At 41.1% G+C, this 25,485-nt stretch overlaps 1 protein-coding gene across 3 annotated transcripts in view; it reads left to right on the top strand.

Moving 5' to 3' along the window:
* RESF1 (retroelement silencing factor 1) overlaps positions 1-23,991 on the top strand; it is a 28,682-nt gene extending 4,691 nt beyond the window's left edge. The window contains exons 2-7 of one of the 3 annotated variants that reach the window (XM_083820095.1): positions 6,139-6,263; positions 9,661-9,808; positions 14,880-15,046; positions 15,893-21,411; positions 22,346-22,420; positions 22,776-23,991. In XM_083820095.1, the coding sequence (XP_083676221.1) occupies positions 15,933-21,411; positions 22,346-22,420; positions 22,776-22,918 (5,697 nt within the window). In that variant the 5' untranslated portion in view covers positions 6,139-6,263; positions 9,661-9,808; positions 14,880-15,046; positions 15,893-15,932 and the 3' untranslated portion in view covers positions 22,919-23,991. The remainder of the gene's footprint in view (positions 1-6,138; positions 6,264-9,660; positions 9,809-14,879; positions 15,047-15,892; positions 21,412-22,345; positions 22,421-22,775) is intronic. The other 2 variants (XM_083820096.1, XM_083820097.1) reach the window with 2 other exon arrangements.
* The last annotated feature ends 1,494 nt before the right edge of the window (positions 23,992-25,485 follow it).

Here is a 25,485-nt window from a genome sequence, read left to right as displayed (position 1 = left end):
CATCACACAGACACAAACGTGACAGATGCTGATGGAGACAGCAGTGTCGCCAGGAGGTTTGCTCCCCACTTGGTAGGAGTGCAGGAATGCGAGGATGTTTATCTCATCAAGGTTATCTGATCAGGGATCTTGTCAAGTGGGGCTATAAAGAAAAGGGGAAAACAATAAGCAAAACTTAAAAGACAAACCTGACAGGCATGCATAAAGGAGGCAGTGACAAGAAACAAACTGTGCCAGCCTTGCTGGCCACCAGGCCACCAGGAAACTGCAGGCAGGCCTGGGCCTTTCCATGGCTGAGAACCTCCAGCCCTGGGAGTCCTGGGTGCAGGGTGAGGAAGAGGATGGTGGATCTGTGCGAATGGATGCAGAATGTGCGGGGGGACGGGGAGCTGGGGAGGAACAAAGCAGGGGGCAGATGGAAGGGGGGATATTAAGAGGGCCAGTTGAGTGCAGACCCCAGCTGGTCAGGATGTCTGACTGACTGAGCCCTGTGTGTGATTGCTGCAGCTTGTCCTGTCATCTTAAAAAATCTTTTCTTAACTCTCCCTGCATAATCTCACTCTCTCTCCTGAGTGCGTTAGTGCAGCGAGGACACCTGGTTGAAACCTGAAGTCAGCAGCTGTGTCTGTTGGCCGACACTGGGGGCTCCAGGCTGGGCTCCAGCTTCAGGGCAGAAGGAACCCCCAGCCCCCCTAGAACTGCTGGAGCTGGTGGTTGCTTATGGCATCCCTTCAGAAAACACCTGGAACGTAGGCTAGGCTAATGAGAAGCTTTGAAGAAGGTAATTCTGACAGGTGACTTGAAAAGGATAAGTTTATGGGTTTTGTTTTAAAAACTACTGCTTGATCTGAAATTTATTTATTTTTTTTTTTGTGTGTGTGTGTGGAGGGTGTAAGCTAACAAACTGACTCAGGAGTAAAGTTGGATAATACTGAATAAAGTCAGATTAGAAGTCCTGGTGGGTGGAGGAGAACACAGTGAGAATTCAATGGGAGGCTGGGAGGAAGAACCTGATTCAGCTCATATGAGTGAAACTCAAATAGGCCCATTCAAGAACAGTTTTTGTAGCCTGCATCTGTAGCAGCAGGTAGCATTAGGACAGCAAAGCCAATAGCAGAAGGTGAGACAGAAATACACTGCTGGAAATGGTGGAATGGAATCTGCAGGGAGAAGTGACTGGTCTCCATATGCTTAAAGTTAATCTAACCACCATACGATTGCCTGCATCTGAGATGTAGGTAACATCTAACAAATTACCTCCTATGTAACTGCTGAGAATCTTTGTGGCAAGAACCCCCCTGTGTGCTGGGGCTGCTACAACATCTGAAATACAGTTATAAAACGAGAAAAATGACGATTCTTAATGTGTATATAGTTTTTCTTTTGGTCAGGCATTTGGAGCTAGAGAAAGGAATGTGGTTGATTGAGGCCACCTTGTACAAAAGGTGCGGTTCTGTGGAGCTGTTATTTCTATAATACTACATGTCAAGTGTACTGAATTAATTGGAAGTGCTTTCTGTTATCTGAGACTGGCTGCTACAAGTCCAGAAGCAGAAATGTGGGAAGGAGGGTGTGTGAGCCTAGAGCTGGACTTTCAGTTCTTAGAGCTTTTGCTTTCTGAACTGTGTGTCCTGGAGAGGTAAGAAACAACTGAGATCGGAATGGCTGGCATTACAATGTGTGTGTTTGGTGTCTAGAGTTTTGGTCCAGTTACAGAAAGCTCTTTATAATGAATAGGAATATCATGTAACTACTGTGAATGGCTCAGTTACACTGCTGTACTTCATGCTGTGTGAAAGAATGGAGTAATCCTGTGTTGAGATGTATCTAGGAACGGGCAGCAGAATAGAAAAATACTCTCTTGAAGCAGAATAAGATTTCCTTCTGCAGAGGTTATGGGATGAAAGAGATGAAGGAGAAGAGCTTTTACTTACAGGAAAACCTTCAAATAGCCAGGTGGTTCCAGAATGTGGAAGTTGGGCCACAGGCCTGTATGACTTTAAGGCAGTGGATGAAATTACAGATCTAGGATATGGTGACAGACACCAGCTTGAGGTTTGTGTTAGTTTCCTCAGGTTTGTCTGCTAGTATTGGTCTGTGATTGGTTTTATCAAAGGTGTCAGTGTTCGCCACCACTGCTGCCCTTCTGATCACAGCAGTGGCATCTGGTTGGGCATTCCATGTAGCCTTGGCTGTGGGGTGAGCAGAATGGGAATCAACACGGCCAGCAGCTGAAGTGTGCAAATGGGCATAGTCCTGGATTTCTTCACAAAGAAGGCAGCCCCAAATTTCCCTGGTATGGGGGCAGAAGGAGCTTGCTTTCTACCAGGGAAGTCGGGGGATACACCTAGAAGATGTTAGAGGAGTGAAGGGTTCAGTCATCTGGGCACTGTCATAGGAATTGTCTGTAACAGCTTGGTCATTGTAGTATGGATGGCAGCGGCATGCGTGAACCAGACATGATGAAGGATTGCAGGGGCATCAGTAAACCAGATGTCCTTCTGCGGAATGGGGAAAGGAGGGGCCTCTGTAACAGGTGAGTCTGAGGGGACCACAGGTAGCTTGAAGGAGAGGGGAGCGAGAATAAAATGTTCGGGACTGAAACGTTGGGCTCTGATGGTGGAGATACCGACAGCCTGAGGTTGAATGGTAATGGATTGTGCACATCCCTCAGGGAAAGGAAAACTGCAAAGGACATTGTGAAGAATAGGATGTACAACCATATGTGTAAGGGGGTGATCACGAAGGAGTCTGTCAATATCAGAAAGGACAAGGAAGGTGGCAAGAAAAGCACACTCACATTCCTAATCTGAGGGTTTGCACGCCTTGTTGCCCCTTGCTGGCAAATGGATTAGTTTAGGGGTAGGCCCTCTAAGCACTGTTTTCACTGTAGTGGACCACCAGTAGAAGTGAGGGGTCCCAAATACTGACATTATTGAATACCTTTTGAGAGAAGGGTTAGGGCCTGTTGATGATTCATTTTCCAGGCCCAGGTGGAAGGAACAGAAGGAATAGAGAGGACAGACAAGCAGACTAAAACACAAGGCCATGTCGCACCAGAAGTTTAAAGTGTCTAGGAGGCCCTGAAGGTTCTGTTTGGAGGAGGCAATAGGCTGGGTTAAAAAAAAAAAAAAAAACAACAAACACACAAACAAAACAACAACAAAAAACTACTGTAGAGTGCTTTCAGGAATACCTGTGGTACCAGCACACAAGAAGACTCCGAAAAAAGACTTACATTCTGGGCAGGACCCTGGAATTTACCAGGAGGAATAGAAAGATCCCAGTGTTTGAGGGTTGAAATTAAGGATCAGGTCTTGTGCAACAGGTTCCCATGTAGGTTTGTCTAGGAGAATGTTGTTTGATATACTGATGGTGGGAAAAGTTTCACCTAATGATGAAGATGCCACAAGCAATGGTAGGACTATGGCAATAGCCTTACGGTAAGTGATTAAAGGTATACTACATGTCACTCCAAGTATAAGTTAAAATGAACACAGTTGTTTAAGGGGATAGGCCACAAGAAGAGCATGTCCTTAACACCCCAAATCACAATGCATAGATAAGAAGGAAGGTAAATGGAGCTGATTACTTCATCAGCTATTGGGACCTCTCTCTATGAGGAGGCAAACGTTATGCCTGGGTACTCAATGGTCAGATGCCAAGACCCATTGTGTTTGTGCACTAGCTAGGTGGGGTTGTTGAAAAGGGGAATGGGTGCAGCTCAGGGGGAGATTGAGGGTGCGGCCCACTTGTGGTCCCTGGAGAGCTCAGAGAGTTCTTGCTACTTATAAGATTGTGAGATAATTAACTTCTGGTGATTATTTTTCCAGGATTCAGGTCTTTCTCACTTTGTTTACAGTCCATTGTGCTTATGGTTCAGATTGTGCAATCCTCTTCCCTGTAGCATGTAATTGTGCCCTTGTCAACTAGTCATGTCAGGGGGGAGGCCCGATCATCCAATCATCCAGTGCCTGTATTGCACAAAAAACAGTGGAGTGAGGCAGCATCTGGCTTCACCACACTCTGCAAACAACAGAGGAATGATACTGTGATGGCTTTTCCTTGAATACTAAAGATACCAAAGGGATGAGGTGCCATATATATTAGATAAAGTGATTAACTCGTAGTCAAGCTCAGATTTCTTATCCTGTAGTCTCCTGGACTCTGATGCAATCCATCATTTTCCTGTCAGAGATTTCATGGCATTGGGTGCTTGCCTGTTGCTCCATCATTAGAGTTGTCAGTTCAAGGGATGATCACATCAAGGCTTGCAAGACTTGTGTCAAGTGCAGAAGTAGGGAGTACCAGCCCCAGTGAGTACTCCATATTCTTCAAATTCTGTGAGAAGAGAGGTTTTGGGCTTTTGGGCATGCAGGTTACCAGGTTATTAACAGCATGTGTCATCGGAGGTAGGAGAGGTGCTTCTTGGAGTATGTGAACTAGGGGGAGTTTTTGTTCAGAAGTGCCAGGAGACGGTACCTTTCCTTGAGCATCATGAAAGGTTTGGCCTCGAGTAGAGCTTCCTTACCTGAAGCAATCCATATGTTACCTTTCTTTGTTGTAATTTACTACATCTTGCTTACCTGACACTGTAGTTCTGTGGAAAAAAAATGAGTTGTCTAATGTGAAGTTATATAAACTCAACAACTGTCCCAGCTGGGCAGAGTTCATATCATTGGAGTCGTGTCACTGCTGCTGTGTTCTCCCCTATAGCAACAAACTGCTTCTACCCTGACCTCATCAGAACTGTATTTAGGTTACTCCACAACAGATGTTAGAACCTCTCAAAATTGCAGATCCTTGGGCCATCTGCCCATTAGGGAAGTAGCACTTGACTGACTACAGGAAGGGTTGGAGAGGCTCCTGTGAACCCATGGACTACTACAGGTTGCGAGGAAATCAGTCCCCTCCAGGCTGATCTACTGATTGCAGAATTTTGAGCACATTTATCAATGAGGCAACACAGATGTTATCATTGATGGTGACATCTACCTTTGGATCAGAAATCCCTATAATCTGCACCCTCCATGCCACCTCAGAGGGATCATTAGGTTCTGACCAGTCCACCTGTGGTGTTAATTTCGTGTCTGCTAAGTCCAAGTAATGCAGGGCTGGGGGTCTCCCAGTTTCTAGCTGGTGAAGCGGCAGGAGGGCCAGTAGGCTCTGGTAGGAAAACGTGGTACTGTTGAGGGTTCTTGACAAGAGCCAGTAAAACAGATGTTGGGACTCTGGATTGCCTGTTGGGGAATGCCCAGGGCCAAACAGGCTTTCCATGCTTCAGGCTGCTTTGGGTCAGCTCCCTTTTGCATGGGTTTAGGGGGATATTTAACTGCCAGGATAGGAGGGCAGTTAACTATTAAGAGAGTTGGGAAGGTGATGGAATGGGCACAGCAGAAATTCCTTTTTCAAATGGTTGAAATGCCCACATGACACTGACCTTGTAAGGCCCATGTGAGACTGGGCCTGTAAGTCTAGCATGTATTATTGACTGTAGTGGGCTCTGAGAGGACCAGGACCCCTTCTTTTTTTTTTTTTTTTTTGATTAGTGGGTTCTGCTGGGCTTCACTAGGTTGATATCCATGATATCCCCATAGGTCTTCATCTGCCCCGGTTTCTACATCTAAAGCGTGATTGATAACCAACCTAGCTCTGCTTAATTCCAAATTTGTGGGATTGGCCTGGGAATAATTGGGGATCCTTGATTATCTTAGGGCACTTCTCTTTGAATGTATGCTAGTGATGCCCAAAACATAGAGTATGTATTTTCTGCTGGAATTTATAGCTGGATCCCAAACTCTGAAGTGAGGGTCTGTGCTTCAGGTTCTGAAATTCAGACAGTGTCTCCCCCCTTATGTGGTGTGTTTGCAAGACAAGTTAACCCACAGTAACAGATTGGCAATAGTGCTTGCTTAATTTGTGTAGGTCTATGCATGTGCAAGAGCTTGTAGAGAGACTTGTGATGCCTCCATTGGCATCATATTGAATTTTAATAGTTTGTCAGATGAACAAGTTCCGTCAGGGTTTAGGAAGGGGGGGAATCTGACATATCATTGCCTGAATTCAAATTGGACCAAATTTTTCGTGACCCAGTCTTGGTCAGTATTATAAAGCTTTACATTTTTTTTTTTGTTTCAGAAGCTCCTTTTCCTGCATCTTGCAGCTGCCTCTGAAGCTTCCCCTGGGCACATCATGCCACCATGGGAACCATGTGGTGGTCTCATTACTCCAGAATAGCTTGAAGGCATCTAACACAGGCATTGGTGAGAATCTTACCTGTTGCAGATCAAATGTCCTGCTGGGCTGTAGCTTATCAATTTTTAGGGATGACAATGTGGGGCTTCAGCCACATTCAAATGGAGCTCAGTATTTCTAAGACAGTAAGCTAAAAGAATAGGCAGGATAACTTTCCCTTCATGGTTTTTTCCTTCCGACTTTATCTAATCAAAGTAGCAAAGGAAAGGGATTCTTCCTACCATAAACAATCTGGGGTCCACAAGCAGGGCAAGGCTCCAAAACAATCAGCCGGTTGTGACGCTGTATGTTGCATCCTTTTGATACCAGAGTACAGGGTCTTAAGGAAGCCTGATTGACTTATAAATTGGGGTTATGGTAACAGACATCAGATCAACAGCATTAAGGATAAACAATCTCAAAATAATGGTACACTAACAACTATAAATGAGTAGCACTATTGTCTGGGTTGAAAGGGACTCCCACCACCTATGCTTGTTTTTTTTTTTTTCTTTTAACACATTGTTAAGAAATACTAATCAGTAGTACAATTATCTGGGTTAAAATGAGAGTAAATCCAGTAGCGTTGGGCTGAACTTCAGTCAGTAAATCCAGCTTAATCCAAAACTTAATATTGGGATGTGGGAAGGCTTGCATAAGCCTGGGTATCAGGCTTCTTTGGGTGAGTGACTCAACCAGCTGATGGGGCTGAGGAATTCCAAATTCCCTGGTTGGACTGTCCTTCACTTATTGTCGAATTGCAGAAACATCTAGACTTTAACCAGGCAACACATCCCACCTCTGCTTCCCCCCTGTGCCATTTTCTTTTCTCTTTTGTACAAGGCAATACTACCCTCACTTTTCTGCCTCTTGCTTACTTGATTCAGATGGGGGGGGAAGGATGATTGTCTTCCCTTGGCGGCATGATGCCAAGGCTGCTGCACCCAAGGCTGCTTTCAACAGTCAACGCGAGTCGTCTTGGTCAAAGGAACACGCATAAAAACCTGGCTCGAGTAGTTGTTGAGGTGCCTTCAAGCCTATAGAGTTGTGATGACTTGCTCTATTGCATGTGGAGTAATATGTCAGAGAAAGGAATGAACAAATTAAACTTGTTTTGTTTACCATCACTCAAATATTGCTGCACGCTGCTTCTACTAGCTTCTCTGTTCCCGAGATATATTGTTTTCTTGTTGACTGTATTGGAAGCCTTACAGAAGACAGTGTGCTGGAGGAATTAGTGACCTCAAGCAAGCTTTGTCAGCCCTGTGCTCAAGGCTTGAGAAGCCTGTATGTTAACATGAGTAGCTGCTCTCTGATCCTATGTATACAATGTAAGGGTCAGAGACCTGGTTATAGGCCTGCATCTGTGCTGGACAGATACATGCTGGTTGGTGGCAGTTGGTGCACTGTGGTGGATGGATATCTTGAAAGAGAACATTCCTATCTGTCAAAATAAGACTTGTTTTTTTTCCACTTCCCTGCATGAAATAATGTACCACAGGACAGAGACTGAGCCTCTCAAGAGACAGGATCTGCACAGCATGCCAAGGACTCTGGGGCCCATCCAATGCAGCACAAAAGCGGGGTTCCCAGTATCTGAAGGCATTTAAGGCTTACTATTTATATTCTTCTTATTATTCTATCTCATTAATAAAGCAATTTTTTAATGCTGTTCAGTGTTGTGCTTTTCTTATTGAGATCTTGGATAAAGCACTGTACCTCTCCTATGCAGAACTTTGGTTTTGCAAGTCATATGCAGCTTTGGAAATCTTGTGTTCAGATTAATGTTAGTTTGTTCACCCCACTCCATGACATGTTATGTATGCTTATAGAGAGCCCGTTGTGTGTTACATAATTTCTGAGTCACTTTCAATCAGACAACTTGGCCATATTTTGATTGAATGGTGGGTGAGGCGCTTTCTTCTTCAAATTGGGCTGTTTTAATCCAAATTCGTCTCTTTGTTCTGAGAAAACCTGTAGTGGTCCTGGAGGGGTGTAAGCCAGCACATTACCCAAATGCTCTCTGCACTGCAACAGCAGTCCTCTGGGAGGTGAAGAGGGCAGATAAAGCACCTGCAAATTCTGATGGTTTGATAGCAGTAGTCTAAATGTTGATGACTTTTCTCTTGTGATTATTTTACTTTTTTTTTCCCATCTGTTTCTACAGGGTTTTGAGTTTGCCTTCCACTTAATCTGTCTGGCAATTTGTGATTGACTTGGATATGCAACCCGTATTTTTCAAGTAGAAAATGATGTGGTGCTTTGGCTAACTAAGGAGCTGTTACTGTCAGCGTGAAAATGGGGCTGTATGAGTCCATTTTCTAGCACAGGTGCTGTTCAGTGTTTCATAGAAGGTCAATTTTTATTGCATTTTGAATCTTTTCTGTAGTTTGTCTTTGAAACTGAAATACTGTGGTCTTTACAGAAGCTGAAGCCTTAAATGACTAAAACAGGAAAAACAGAGGCTTGGAAGGAGAGTTGTAGGGCTAAATCTGGTTATGTCAGTCTGTATTTATCCAAACAGATGAGGCTCAATAGCTAAATGCCACTAAGTAGTATATTTACGAGTTAACTGCTACATTTAAATCCTTGTCTTCTAAACTTGAAGCAGCTGAACAACTTTTGTTGTCACAACTTTCTATGCCATGCAGTAATTCTTGGCCATTTATGTTCACGTCTTGTTTATTTGTACTTGTAGGGCATGGGGCAACGGTCATAGGACAGCCCCAGAGCTGTCTGCATTCTCCATTGGTTTGTCCCAGGGCAGCCGTGGCACTAGAGCACAAGGATCCTCTTGCAGCAGTCGGTACCTTTAATGCCTTCTGTGCTCTCAGTTTCAGCAAAGTGTGCTGTGATGGTTGATTGACTAGCGTGGAAGCTGTTATACCAGGGAAATAGTCAAGCCCTTAATTTGTGTACCTGTTGGTTAAGTAAGGCACTACATACACAGCAAAGGCAATTTATAAACTTATCGCATGTGCGTATTAGTCACGATCTTGCAGCTTTGTATAGGGTTTGGCTGGGATGGAGTTATCTGCCTTCATGGTAGCCCAAATGATGTTGCTGTGGCTTTGTGGCTAAAATAGCCTTGATAACTCGCCAGTATTTTGGCCATTACCGAGCAGTGCTCAGGCAGCATCAAGGCCTATTTTCCCAGTGACCGAGCTGGGAGGGGACATAGCTGGGACATACCAGCCATATAAGATCAACGTACAACATCATGGTTGGCAGTAAAAACAGGGGGATGGAGGGTGGGTGGCTTCCAAGGTGGCATGCTCAGAGAGCAGCTGGCCATCAGTCTTCTGAGGGAGACAGCGGGTGATCTCCTTTGTGCTGCTTGTCCCCCACGACCTGTGTCTTCTGCTTCACTTCACCTTGTGAGCTTTCTGTCTCAAACCATGAGTCTTATTATTTTTATTCTTCCAGTTTTCTCCCCTGTTCTGCTTGAGAGCGAGCAAGTGGTTGTGTGGGTGTTTGCTTGTGGAGCCCCGTGACAGCTACACTGGAGAAGTTGTGCTCCTGTATCCTGATCCCTGACGGGAAGAAGGCCAGCCGTGTGCTGGCTCTCATGCTGGTAAGTATTGGGTTTCCCTGACTGCCATTCAAATCAGCATACGATGCTAGTTTCCCCCTTATCGGTGGGCTTGGGTGAAGTCAACTTAAATGCTTTTGGAAAGCAGTGAGGTCTACTGATGGCCGCTTCCTTTAAAATGGTAATCAAAGGCTATGTTACAGTTTTCTTTGCTAGGCTGGGTTAAATTACCAGTCTCCTGGTCTGAGTGCTGCATGGGGCATCTTATCAAATATTCCCTAATTTTCATCATTCTTGTAATCACCTGTTGCTGGTTATTTCCTATGGTACTTTTGAATTGTTGAGGTCCCTAATCTCCAGGTGAATAGTTTACTTCCTCTAATCATGCTTAAGGTCCATCTGTTACCAGAAGCAAAACGTGTAACAGTGTACTACAGAAGCACAGAGACCATAACTGTGCAAACGTTAATGATTTTTCTAATAGACCAAGCACTATAATGTACAACTACAGTACACAAATTTGCCCAGATTAAATAACGTACAGTTTTGGTAAGCTAGTAGAGAACCATTCTATTCTTGTTGTTTATTATTGAATCAGTTATTAACAACATGTAATTAACTGGGAATCCATTGATGATACCTTCAGAAGGAAAATTAGTAATTTGACAAATAAACCATGAAATGTTAAGCATCCACCGTTTCTAAAAAACAAAACAAAACCCTTTTATCCCACAAAGTGCTTCATCTCCCTTCTTTTCCCCCAAAGTATGGGTTATAAGCGCATGCCCTCTTCTTGCACATCGCTTCTGTGGGAGATGGGTATGCTCTAGCTCTATATGAGCCTTTGCTGTGCCCTGCAGCCTGCTGATTCACATGCCAGTGAGAAGGCATCCTGTGAGTTTGCTTACAGATGCCTGAGGTGTGGGTTCCTACATGTTTCCTGCACTGTCAGCCACACTAGCTGGATGCGAGCTGGGCTGTTCAAGGCATCTGATGGAGAAGGTGATTTCTGGTGCAAGTAGAGTTTGTGATGTTGGCAAAGTGACTGTGGGCAGTATCATGTTGTTCTTGACTACTGCTGTTTCCACTTCAGGGTGTCTTCCTTTTGATACAAATTTTCACTCTGTTTTTATATTTTTCTGGCTGATTCCTATTTTATTTTAAAAGTATCTTTGAACTTCCCTGGTACTGTTTAATCCAGATGATCGTCTGCCTTTTGACTTGATCATTTCTGAGCAAATGCCCTTCAGATTAACTTGTTTTTGACCTCAGTGTGCACTGACAAAAATTCTTAAGTATTAGAGATGTCGTACTATGTATCGACTCTACAGCCTAATACTATTGCAAATGTTAAGTGGATGGAATTTTACCAAAAGGTCTTGAAGTTCTGTATAGAATTGCTAGGTCCAGGAACCTAATCCAGCCTCATGAGATATGGATTTCATGACATCAGAAACCTGTGGGAGACTGACTTTATAAGTCTGGGGGCAGTGAAGTGGGTCTTGATAAACTGCCTGCTGGAGCGAGCAGTATAACAAATGCAGTCATCCATCAGACTGTCCCCAGCAGTCCAGGTGGGCTCATGCTGCACCTCACAATTTGCTGCCAGTAAGGCTGCATGATAACGATAAGGAGATCTCCTTTTATCCTTGGGCCAGCAAGAGTGCATGAAGAATTGACTGCTAGAAAACAGTGTGTTATGCTTCAAAAATGTTGTGTTAGCGGTTAAGAATGCATGCATCATATAGAGACAAGACGACTGTACACAACTAAGTATCTGAAAAAGCATAAAGGCTGAATGTAAAGTCTGAGTGGTGTGCTCAATTCCAATTGAGTCACCTCATACACATGAATAAACTTTGTCTTGTAATTCTATACTCTACATCCAGACTTCTGTCCTTGGTTGGTGATGAGCCACTTGCAAATTTTCATAAGAGCATGTACGCTATGTTTTCATTCTTATTTTACCAGGTGTTAACCAGTCCATTTGTCAGGAGTTGGTTATAGGAACAACCCCAGAATGAGTTCTCTCAACCTGTTAGGGATCTTGCAGACCTTCTATTGGCCCTTAGGAGTTCACATTCATGGCATGGAGGCTCCAGGGGCATCTGTCCTTGTGTAAGGTAGTCTGGTCAAGAAACTTTGCCTGTATTACCGTTGAGTCACATCGCCTGCCACCAGGTGGTGCGATCTTCAATGCTGTGATCCTCTAAAGTTGGCATTACCCATAGTTGGCAAGCAATCTTTTTATTACTTTTGGTTTCTGCAGTCTGTTGGCTTCTAATCTTGCTCGCTTCATTTGGACTGGGAGTCAGTGTCCCCCTGTGAATCATAGAAACCAACGGGCAGGTGAGCAGTTTACCTGATGATCGCTGTGTGTCTTACCTGCTCTAGTGGTGCATTTAGTATTTAGTCAAAATGCCAAGTATATTAATGTTAAATTAGCAGTTTAGTTACTGCCCTGTCTCATTACAGAAATGGTAAATACTTGCTCTGGGTTGGCAATTCAGTTACTGTCCTGTCTTGGCACAGTGGTTCCCACAACGTGGTTCTGCAGCCTCTTGCTGTCTTTGTTAACTTTGTCTTACAGTGACACATAAGATTCTTCCAAGTCTTAATGGTGAGTTACATACTCTCCCTATGTTTTCCCTATTTAGGTGTTTTCTGGCTTCAGTATGCAGGAGTAGGTACTTTAACGTTAAGTTACGATGTTTAGTGAATGAAGTATTAAGTCTTTGCTGGAATATCTTACTTGATCCAGTAGATAAAGACTGACATTTTGGTCGTGTTTTAGGCTTCATTTAATTTGTCTAATATTTTCTCCTAGAGGATGGCCTCTTAAGAATAAGTAATCAATAATGAAAATAGCCAATGAAAATTGAGACTTTTCTGCCTTCTATCAGAAATGAATTTAGACAATGTTTTGTGTAGATAAAGGTTACTAGAAAACCAAAGGAAACAATTTTCCACTGTTCGAATGTATTACTCTTTTTCCCCTTGAATATTTAACTTTAGTCTAAAAGCCCACTCCAGTTAAACTTACTGTTACCGATATTTATGGCCCAAATTCCTCTCAGATCTCTCTGCAAGTGAAATGTGGCATTTCTCAGAAGGGTGATTCAGGGACACTGTGTAGTACAGAGGCCAGAGGCAAGCCTTAAACTATCTGATGGAGAAATCTAGGTATAGGCACATTAGTTGTGTAATAGATTCGTGGAAGGGTTATGCTGTTACTCCTGCATTCACTGGGTCTCTCCATTCCCTTTCTGTGCACCCTCAATGAAAAACTGGCAGTAGCCAAGTAGTTGCTGATGATTTTTGAGGCTTTTGGTCAAGAAGAGAATGTATCAGGTGAATGATGCAGGCATGGGTGAAGAGTGGTCTTCTCTTTGTCTTTTGAAGTCTTGTACTGATATTGATCTTCTCAGCCGTTCTTCGTAAGACAAGTGCTTTCTGCCGAATACCACTTTACGTAGCATGTTTTATTGTATTAAAGTTATGATGCTTCAGGTTGTGATCACAGTTGGAGACTGTTGTAATGTTACTCGGATGAACTCATATTTAGCAGTGACTGAAATTTATTGCCACTTCGGTGGTAATTACGAGGTTGGATTTATGTGATATCTAAAACTTCGAAGCTGTTAGATATGATATAGCAATTAACAGAGTCTAATTATAGATGGAACAGAGAGTTAACAAAGATTGCAGAAAGGCAAGGTTCACACGAGACTTACTGCAGGGTATCAGGGGTTTCTCAAGTTAGTTGCGTGCCTAAGGACTTCCACCTTATTAAGAGTGCAATACTCACTCTTCCCAATTACGCATCAGCTGTCAGCAGAAGTCTTCCCTGAGAGGCATCCCTTCCAGCGGGAGTTCCTGGGTCACAGCCCACTGTGATTCTGGAGAGCTCAAAGGGCTCCCACTTGGGATTGCTGTTTGTAGGACCACGAGATGATTTGACTTTAAGCCAGTAATTTTTCATGGCTCAGGTCTTTTTCCATTTTGGCTATGATTCAGGTTGTGAAACTCCCTCTTAGCGTATAATAATGCCTTCATCAATTAGCCATGTCACAGGAGCACTGGATACAGTTGGGGGAGCCATGATCGTCCCGTGCCTGTAGTGTATAGATAACAGGGATGATGCAGTGTCAGGCTCCACCACACTCTGTAGATAACAGAGGAATGATGCCGTGACAGCTCTTCCCTGAATCATAGACCAGGCATATTGGTAACAAAGGAGTGATGTTTGGGGGAGAGTTGGGAAAGAGCTGCTCTACTACACAGGCTTAATGTTGTCTTAATTCAGCTAGCAACTATGAAGTAAGGCTGTGTTCTTCATCTGCATGGTCTTGACAGTGCCAGGAATTTGGTTTTACTCTTGACTAGGCTGGGCACTGCATGTAGTCAAAGTTTCTCCTGTTGCATGAGGATTTTGTAATTACTACTGGATGTCACTTTAGTCTTGTTCACACATCTAAATCATACTTCTGGAATGTGAGTGTATTAAGTAGCTTCAGCAGCTATTTTTCAAGGAGATGATTGTTTTATCCCATGATTATTTATCAGGAAATCTCCAGTCAAATATTATCAGTCTGAAATCTTTAGCTTGGGTACAAAAGCCTTTGTTCTCATCTAAGCTTCTTTTATTACTTTAAATGTTGCCTTAATACTGTTGTTAATCTTGGATGATTTGTGCAGTTGTAAAGTTTTTTTATTTTTTTTCAAATTCCATATGCAACTTTGCTTTCCAGTTTCATTTTGTATTATTGTCCTCTGAGAGCACAGAAAGTTAAGTAAGAGAGTGAAGAGATATAGCTGTCTTTCCATTCATAATAACACCTGGATAATCAACTAGAAGGCTTTAACTTTGTGGCTTTTATCAGCTAGATCTGAGTTACGTTTCTAATTCTGAATTTGAAATCAAGAGAGACTTAATCTGAAAGAACTCATGTTAGAAAGTCAGGAGCCTTGGTTGACCTGGGAGAAATTATGTGAAATATTTTGTTGAGAAATTGAGGGTAACACCCAGCACAAAGTAGGCTGTTGGTTCTGTCCTAGGTGGGTTTGATTGTACTGAGAGGAACTTACCAAGGTTTTTTTTTTTTTTTTCCAGAGAATCATAGAATATCCAAGTTGGAAGAGACCCACAAAGATCGTCAAGTCGAACTCCTGGGTCCCCAAAGGACCACCCAAAAAAATCAGACCAAAATTTCTGAAGGCTAAAATAGTGTTTGGCTTTGAAGATACGGGCTATAACATCTTTCTGTTGGTCATTCACAGGTAACATACTCACCCAGCTGGGCTTGTTGATAATCAATGTGAATTATGGAATATAACACATGAAGAGTTATGGATTTGTGACTGTTGCCTCCTGCAGGTGTACTTACAGCAGTAGCTGAAAAAGTGATGATGATGATGTCATCCTCATACTTCACGCCTTCAAGCCTGCTAAATTAACGCTACTTAACGGAATTTGGGGTGGTTTCCTTGTAGCTACATGTGTTGTTAACAAGTGTCATAACTTGTATTTCTCAAAAATTAGTAACTGGCCACAAAGTGAGGGAAGAGAAAATGGCATGTAAAATGAAAACAAGCAAGGTGCATTATTATGAGAGATCTTTACTGAACCCGCACTCATTTTCTCCTTTCTTCTGTCACGTTTGAATGAATAATTGAAGTCCAGTCTTGTATGAAAACTCTGACCTATATTATTTCTTTAGGGTCCTTTTATGCTCTGCTCTTAAGATTTGCTTATTATATCATGCTATACTGATGCATTTTTTAAAATGAGATTTAGATGAGAAGGTAAATAGAGCAATCTATTATTAAATTAAAAAGTTGAATGGTAACGGAATTAGCAAAATAATCTCAGGATTTTATTATTCATTAAACAGACAATAGAATTGTTATTTACTGTTCTGTATCTTTGTAACTTAACAGTGTTCTGGGAAATAATGTACATAATTTGACATTAATTGATGTCCACTGGATGTGCCAAAGGAGTTGCTGTTCTATCTAGCAATTTAAGTTGAATGGTTCTGTTTGTAATGCATTCTAAATTACTTCTTGGCAAATGAAATAAGTTTTGATTGAAAGATTAAGGTTTGATTTTGGTTTTGTTTTTAGAATTTTGGTTTTATACTGAAGAAAACGAAATCAAGAAAAGATGGACTGGAATGCAAGACCACTCCAGAATGCTGATGCACAGAATAACAAGCAAAGTGGACAAGTGTGTTACACTCAGTTGCTTCCTAAAGCACATGCTTTTCCTCAAACAAATACATTTTCCTCTGAAAATGTATGCAGTTATGCTAGAAATAACCAAGTGATGTATCTACCAACTGTCAATGTTTCCTTACCAGGACCATCTGTGGCTGGCAAAGATTTTCATGCCTCAGAATACTCAGGCAATCGGTGTCTACCATCATATGTAGTAATTGCACCAAAACCTCCCGATCAAATGTCACGTGCACGGACAGAGACGACTCAGAACTCTTGGCGAAGCTCTAGTAGGCATACTTCTTCCTATAGAAAGTTAGCTCCCCTGTCTTCTCAAATGAGTGATGGAAATAACTTGCGGAACATGCTTCAGGGACCTCAGCATGCCACCACAAACAGTTATGCTGTGCAGTCACAAACATCACAGCATAATTCTATGAGAGCTATGATGTTGTATCAAAGTAACCGCGAATGCACTAATTCTTCAAAGATGGGGTGCACACCACAGTATAACATGAATGGTCCTGCTTCATCTCAAAGCATTTCTCTACCTGTCAATCAGTCATCCAGTCAATATGTCCATTGTCAGAACAATTCTTTTTCTCTTGGTACGTCTGGGCAACATGTCCAAAGCCAAATATATTACTCCAGTAATCAGTTTCAAGTTTCACAGTCACCAAGTCAAAATACTACAGCAAACGCACAGCTGCCACAATATATACCAAGTCAGATGGGATCAGAAGCTCCTAGTGGATGTTCTGCACCATCTTTGCTGCCTGCCAACTGTGATTCAAGAGCTGCAGCACAACCTTTGCTAGGTGTACAACAGGCAGTTCAAAATGCGTCTACTGGATATACCTTCAGCCAACAGAGGTGCCTGTCAGATCAAAAAAATGCTTCTGGTATTAACAGCGTTCACCAATACTGGCAGACACAGCAATCTGGAGAAGTCAGTCAATCAGTTATGAATGCCTGTAACTCAAGTGGAAATGTGACAGCAGATCAGGCTTTTAATGAATTGTCTGCACCATCCCCTGAAGTTTCCAAAGAATTGTATAATATTTTGCATGAAATGGCAACTCTTTCTTCAGTGGTTGCTCCAAAGCCACCATATGATCCTGCTTCAGTTCAGGAAAGTCAGACTAGTAGTTCAGTGAACGCGCCTGTTAATTCTCAAACTTCTTCAGCAAGAGAAGATGAAAGGAAAGCAGCAGAGGATGCTCTAGCTTGGGAAGCTCAAAGACTGCACACTATTAAAAGAAAATGTATCCTGCTTGAAAAGATGTATCATTATAAAAGAAAACTATTAGCTTCACAACATGGTAAGAGCAGTCCCTCACTTGCTGCCAGTAATGAAAATGTGCTCTCTAATAGTTTTCCTCAGTTGCCCAATCAAAATGCAGCACCTTCCCCATCTGAAGCAGTGAGGACAGACACTCAGCAACAACCTGTTCTTAACTCTTCACCTGAAGAAAAAAGTGACAAACAGAAAGCTGGTGCTGACAACAGAGGATTAGAGGTGACTGGGAGTAATCATCAGGTGGAACAGGGAAACCTTTTATCAAGGTCATTTCCTGTTCCTTCCCACAACAAACTCCTAGCTCAATTAAATAACCCTGAGAGTGCTCCCATGCTGGGACAAAAAGATGCTTCAGCCTTGGCTTCTTCTCAAAAAACTCTCACATCTTCCAACAATACTTCAGGTTTTAGTCAAACCAATAGCTCTGTCAGAAATGCATCAAAGAATGTATCAGCTTACCCTGAGAACTCATCGTTTCTTCAGTTTGTATTGAGCAGCACAAATATGTTGAAAGAGAAGATAGCTGGTGCTACTGCTGATAACATACTGACTAATCTCCTTTGTGGTGAAAAACCCCAGGTAGATTTAAAGGGCTCAGATGGAAGCTTATTAAAAGACACTGGTGAAAAGAATGTATCAAGTCTGAAAGGTGAGCGGACAGTTATGGTCCACACTCACACTCCTGTATCAGAAACAATGCGGTCTAATGAAAATAAAGTCCAGAGTGATGTAGCTCAGAAAAAAGCACAGCTTACTGAAAATTCATGTTTTAAACAAAGCAATTGTAGTTACTCTGCGGAAGAACTAACTGCATGCCTGGGCTTGTGGAGAAAACATGGTTCAGAACCTGCAAGTATTCAAAATAGCCAGTCAAATGAAAGCCTCACAGAAAATCAGATCTCACCCTTACCTTACAGCCAAAACACAACGAGTAAGAGAGAACAAGGTAATCTTCCGGTTAGTACAGATGAAGCAGTCTTGCCTTTGACAACTGCCTCTGTAGGACAAAAACATGACACATTGGGCTGCAATTCGATAAAAGGTTTTGAACTCCAAGTTGCAGTTGTCTCTCCTTTAGTGCTTCCTAAACAGGTAACACAGAGTGAGCAGGCAGACAAGTGTCCAAAATCTGCAGATAAAACCTGTCTAGTAATTGACACAGGAAGCATACGTAGCTTGCAAGAAGAGGGGAAAAATATTTTAACTGTGGTAAGTGCTGATAAAGGAACAATAGAAACTGTCCATTCATCACCCACTGACTGTGTTCTGGTAGAGAAAGAAGACTCACATTTGCAACAGAACAAATCAGCTAATGGAAGGAGAATAGTAAAAAACAGTACGAGTACAAATGATTCCTTTGATGAAAAACAAAGGAAACTTTGTCAAACCATGGAAGATGCTGGAGAAAATCTACAGCTCAGATTACAAAACAAGCCATCTCTTTCTGAATTGGGCCTGAATTTTTACGGTCAAATCTTTCAAGAAGGTAAAAAAGACCATGAAGACAAGCAAAGAGTGTTAGAGACAGGAAATACTCCTACAGCTGTGTTAGAAGAACAGATGTTTCATATTTCTAGTGTATGTTCTCTTGTTGAAGGTGATACGTTCTATAATCCACAAATAGCAAGCATATTCAGCTCCGTCCCTCAGACAAATACATTAAATAACAGTACCTCATCAGGAGAAAATGCACCTGACCCAAGGCAAAAGGAGCAATTGCTGGACTTGAATAAAAATGACTTGAGCAAGAACTGTCCCCAGGGAGAGACCTTGCTGCAAAAGACATTGGAAGAGTCATCTAGCTGCGTTAGTGAAGCAGATAGCACTTTGGATAGTTTCAAAACCAGCCATTCTGAGAAAGAAAGCAGTGGCAATCCTCCTAGAACAAATTCTGCCTCAGAGGAAAAAATGCTGGTAAATGCATCTTTCAAAAATCCTGAAAGTGACTTGGACATTATTCCCAGGTTAGACCAGGAGTTAGCTCAAAGTTCACCAGATTTCTTGATGAGTGTGACTGCTGAAACAAATGTGTTCACTGTTACAACAGACGTCAATAAAGAAAATGACACGTCTACTAAAAATAGCATAGAAGAAGAGGTGAACCTTTTTGGAGCAGAACCTATTAAATATCTAAAGAATCAGCTGACTGAACTTGTGAAAGAGTTTCCATATGGTATTGAAGGGGCTGATTTGCTTACAAAAGAACCACTACAAAATGATTCTGTGCTTGAGCGGACAGAGAAGCAAACTCAAAAAGAGACTCAAATCTCTGACAAAAAGTCTAATTTAAAGGACCCAATAGATCAGCTACAAATTGCACTGTTAAACTCTGATCAGGTGCAAGAAATATTTCCTGAAGAGAAGCCATGTTCCTCTAGTGAAAGCAGCAGAGCATTGACTCAACCTGAAAAGGCTTCACCCCAGGAGGAGAAGCTCGAAAGCGATGTTCAACCTGATCAAAGTCTATGTAAGGAGAAAGAAAACCCTCAGCCACTACCCAATTCCAGAAAGGAAGACGATTATTGTTGTTTAATGAATTGGCTGTCTGAACTAGGTGGAGTGCCACAGGGCTCTTGTGAATGCAGAACTTCTGGTTCAGATAAAAATGATAATGATCAGCGTTCAGAAGCTGAAAATATCAGCTCTGCAGAGAGACAAGAAAACAACAGTAAATCTGATGCCGTATTAAAGAACAACTGTGCAGCAGGAAATCCACCAACTTCTGAAAATGTTCAAAATCATGTTCGCAAAAATAAAAAAGATGCATGCAAATATACTACTGTAATGAACAAAAAAGCCAGGCTAAAGATGGATGATGAACAGAAACCACTTCCAACACAAACAGAAAAAATTAGACCACTCAATTCCTCTGAAAAAAAAGATGTTGATAAATCAAAAAGGAGTAACTGTAAGGAAGAACCAGAAATATGTAGTATCACTCCACTGTTAGGGAAAGAATTTAATTCTGAAAAAAAAGGTAATCAGAAAGACTCAGAAGAAGAGTTATCAGAGAAAGCTGGTCATACAGATGTAGACAATATAACCAAGTCATCAAAAAAAGAGAGAGTTTTCAAAGTGGATTCCATTTCAAAAGATAAAATGAAAACAGGTTTGGCCATGAAATCCAGAACAGACATTCACAAATGTACAAAATCAGACACTGCTGCAATTAAACATGCTGAAGCCCATCAAGGCCAAAAAAAAAAAATCTGTGATGAGAACGCAGGTGAAGAACAGAACTGTGGGAAACAAAAGGATGCACTTGGACAAAATGTAGGAATTAATACCAAAGACAAAGCAAAATTATCAGCAGAAAAAAAACTTAAAAAGCTGAATAGTTATCACACTGAAACTATGAAGTTCCCAGGCTTTGTCAGTAAAGACTTAAAGTCAAGAAACCACAAATATTCTCCGCATAAATCTATAAAAGCTTATCCACCGCAGGAGGAGTCATACAAACGGAAGAGGAAGGACAATATTATTGGAAAGAGAGACTCTAAGAAAACAAAGGTGGAAGATGAAAGACTGAAACAATCTGAAGCAAAGAATTCCAAGCAGCGCTCATATAATTGCGTGATAAATACTGACAAGACTAAAAAATTGAATGGAGAAAATGTCTGGAAACCTAGGAATTCATTAGCAGATCACACTATGCTTAAACTACAGAGAAAAAGGGGTCGATCTACCATCTCCAAAAACTACTTTTCTAACAAAGAGAGACATCTCGATGGTCAAAACAAAGACAAGTGTTCTGAGAAAATATTTTCTGATAAAAATCTGTTATATTTAAATAGAAGAACGAACAGATTAAAATTGCATCTTCAAAAAGAACCAAAAAAACATTATCTCAATAGAGTTGCATTTAAACGTACTGCACAGGAACGCATATACCTGACAAAGTTAGAGGCATCACCTGTCAGACCTGTCTGGCATTTAAAGCCTAAAGTGTCGCAAAATAGCACAGATTCAAAAAGAGATACTTCTCTCTCAGAAGATGATAAATCACGGAAACCACAAGTACTTGAATTTAAACTGTGTCCAGAGATACTGTTCAGAAATTCAGCGACTGATGATGAAAGCTTAAGTACAAAGAATTCTCTGGAAAGTGAGAAAACCACTGTGGCAGGTAAGATACACGTGCAATTCTGTTCTTCCACTTTCAAATGGATGTAGGCAGTTCAGAGTAGGTTGAGAGTTGTGAATTTAGGTAGAATACTTGTATGTAAAACTGAGTCATTGCTAGAATTTTGGCTATACTTACAATTTGTTTTCCCAACTAATTAAGAAATTTTTGCAAGTGAAAAGTATTCCTTTTTCAGTCGTGTTATACAAAACTGCAGACAGTGAAAACATGGGAGTAGAAATTGAAGGTTGAAATTGCTTGTCTAGCTTTTTGACAGACTTTTGCTGTGTGTTAAGTTGAAAAAAGTGAGACTTCTTCAATTTCAGGTTTTGTTCATTTTCCTTAAAGTTTACAGAATGAAGTTATTTTAGAGTGTGGCATTTTCAAATAACTTTGTAAGAAGGCTTTCTAGCCTTCTCGTAGAAGATAGCTTGACTTGTTTGCGGTGAGCAGATTCCCCTGGCGTTGTTACTAAAGGCGATCTGATTTGTATTCAGTGTTAGCCTGGTTGTGTATAAATTCAGCTGTGTAGACAGAGGGAGAGATCTGAGTGAGGCCTCGAAGACGGGAGGAGTCTTGGGCCAAATATATCCTGCACATTTTTTTTTCTAACTGCTGCAGCACTTTCTTAGTTGTGGTAACTTCTGCCATCTTTACTTTGTCTTCACTTTGTCTTCCTCTACCTCCTCCTCTTCTTATCCCCAGTCTTTACACATTTTAAGCAGTGTATTCTGAAGCGTATTTGTGTCAAACACTATCTTTGATTTTAAATAAAAACAAATCTTAAGTTGTACATGCCGCTTCTTGCAGTCATCTTCACAGACAAAGAAAATTTCCTTTTTCCTGTGGCAGTTTATATGTTAGAAACCTAATGCTGAATAGGGACCACCGCTTGTCATATAGGAACCTGAAAAAAATCTCTTCATTTTCTTTATAGGTGTAAAGAGTAAAAAAGAAGATTGGTTAAAATATGATCCAGTGAAGCAAAAAAAACTGGAAGGGATCTCGACAGGTGAACTGCCCCTCTGATTATTGATTTTGAAATAAAATTTGAATACTCTTTCCTTGGTTTAAGTGTTCCTTTACTACATGCCTGTATCTATTTTGACTGATTCTTTACTATCTCTGTTGCCAGAATGGATACTACTGAGTAGACATAAGAGTTTCAAAGATTTGTCGAGATTTTTATTGTCATAAGAATGTGTAGTTGGAGATCAATGGTATTTTCCTGCTTAAATATGTACAGTTGAATCAGAGATAGCACTCGTGTTGAAATTCAGCCAGAGCTTTAAACTAAACTGTAGGCAAAGCCCAAGCTAGCTGCTTGGTGACCTTTGCTTTAACCTGCTTCTCTGTCTGTCTTTCAGTTGAGGACAGTATTCCACTTGATACAGCCATACAAATCCTGGAAGGAGATGGCGAGGCTCTTCACATTCCAATCAAAGACTCAAAAGAGATGTTTCAGACCTACAGGAAAATGTATCTGGAAAAAAGTAACGCAAAGGCCTAGATAGCACTCCTGTATCATAGGTCTTACTCAATATTATTGGTGAAAAAAAATGCCAACACTACAATTTTTTTTTCGTATTTACTTCATATTTCTGCATAGTTATATATATATATATAGAGAGAGAGAGATAAATACGTTATGTTGTTGGCAACATTTCAGCCCTGTTTGCCTAATAATTGTGAATAACTGATGATTTGCTTAATCTGTATTTATTGCACAAATAGGCTTTGGTGCTGACAATGTCATTGTCAAATATATTGTTTCTTTTTGTCATTTGAATTATTTTTACAGAGCCAGGAGTTAGCTGTATCTTGACCAAAAAAAAAAAAAGATGCACAAACAAACCTCAAACTCATTTAAATCATCATAATCTGTTTTCTTTTCTGCTTCTGGAAAAGTTATGCTTGTGATACTTTCCATTGCTGGCAGTGGAAAAATATTTCTACTGGAAAGGGATTGCAGGGATTCCTAGGCATTACACCTTTATTTTCTATTTATGCTAGTTTGATTATTGTGCTCCTAACAAGGCTTTCTATTTTTTTGTGGAAACATTTTTTTTAATACTTGGAATACAGATATAAAACCCCCAAATCAAACGTAAAGATAAGGGGATACTATGAGGTATTCATGCTGCTGCCCAGTTTTCTTGCATCTATTTTTATAGAACTTGTAGAAATTGAACTCAGAATTCTTCGTCTGAAAACAGTGCTGTAAACTGATAGTTCGATGAAGACTTTTCCCTTCTTCACTCCCTTCCTCCCTCTTTCTACTTTCTTTACATTTGAAAGAAAAGCACAATTGTTGAAGTGCAGGGAGTTTGAATTCATTTCTGTCTAGACCATGATGCTCACTTTAACCAGACTGTGATTAATTCCTTTGTTTGTAAAACGTTAGCTAATGTTTGACTAAACGTTTACTGTGACATGAGTTGTATTTTTTGTTGGATACCTTTCGTTTAAGTGTCTTTTTGTTGTTCAGAATTCCGAATTGAATCTTTTTTTTTTCAGAATTGTGGTTATCTGTTTCTTTTTATCTGTTTAAGCCTTTATAATAAAAGTAAAAACTCTGTAGATATTTCACTGAATGATTTTTATACTTGAAATAAACTTTTTGCAGGCTATGCCTAGTCTTTTTTTAGTTTAAAAAGCAGGTAGTTATATTTATTGCAGTTAGTTAAACACCAGAGATAACCATGTAGATTAAACACAGTTTTGGAGTAACTGTCAGATCTTCCTCCTTTGAGTGGTTTCATAGATACAAGTGACGGAACTGGATTTGAGTCTAAGCTTTTGGAATCTATTGAACTAACAGCATGTGCTTATATTTCAGAAAACACATCAGGAACTTCTTTATCTTCATTTGTTTTTTTCATTTTCTGTTTTGTGTTGAATTAGTGTCAGTACTTAAAGAGCTTTCAGTGCTACTCCTATCATGAAGAGGCACGCTTGTAGGGATCTTGTACGCTGTTACCCAGTGGAGCACATAACATTACAGTTTTCCAGGTCTCTTTGTACACTGAATTAAGAAAAATAGGCTTTTGTTGGAAGAAAAGAAGTTTTCCCTTCCATCATTTGTAGATTTCTTCTTTCAAATGAAGGAACTGTTTGTGAGGTTTTAAATTCCCCTGTCTGGCCCATGTGTCCTAATAACTCATGTTTTTTCTGGATGGATGCCCAAGTATTAGTTTGGAAGTTGCTGCTGGAGAATTTTTGTAACAATGTTGGCAACTCTTAAGAAGGTTTTATTTTATGCTTTCTTGGGAGTTTAGCACCTGTGTTATACTGGCTGCATTAAGGAAGATTCATTGTAGCCTTAAGCACACCCAGTGCCGGCAACACAGTTCCTGCTGAGAATTATTTTGGATTTTGTTCTGCATAATGATATATGAACCTGACTGAAGTGGCTGGATGAATTCTTTTCAATAGAAAATTATTCAGTCCATTGGACCATGATGACTATGTTGTAAGTGTGTGCAGAAGATTGCTCGCTGGCCTTGTGCGTCCAGTACATAAGAATGCCAGTTTGTGTGCCGATGCAGTTACATCTTCCTTCTCCCTAACACCAAGGAGCCAGCCTTGGTGTTAAGAGCCTGCCTTTGTGACAGTGTATGCAAGATGACTTGTGACTTACGCTGCTACACTGCTTTGTTATGGCTAGGATTTTTGGAATAGACTGGCTTTCTGTCTTTGGTTCATGTATTGACTAGGTAGTTATCCTGTAAGCCTTTGTACTTAAAGTACTTTGCACTTACGGTTGGCCTCTAGCCTGTGCTACGCTTAATGCATAATTGCTGCACGTACCTGCAGGATAAGAGAATTGTGCCAGACGCTGTTACTCAGTTTCCATTTCTCCTACTCCTTATGCTGCTGACTGAAGCCACCATAGCACAACTAGCCCTTGATCTGGGACAGGCAAGATGCTGGCATCCACCTAGATGTGGCTACTGTGAAAAAACAAGTGCTGTTGCTTGGAGAAAACTGACAAACATGAACATGAGGGCACTCACTAGCACTGAAGATATGTCGTTAATGTAATATGTGGCTGTTGTCTTATGTTTCCTGTATTTC

Source organism: Anser anser, assembly GCF_964211835.1.
Source record: "Anser anser genome assembly, chromosome: 1".
NCBI classification, from domain to species: domain Eukaryota; kingdom Metazoa; phylum Chordata; class Aves; order Anseriformes; family Anatidae; genus Anser; species Anser anser.
Note: the sequence above shows the minus strand (reverse complement) of the source record. Positions and strands in the feature narration are given on the sequence as shown.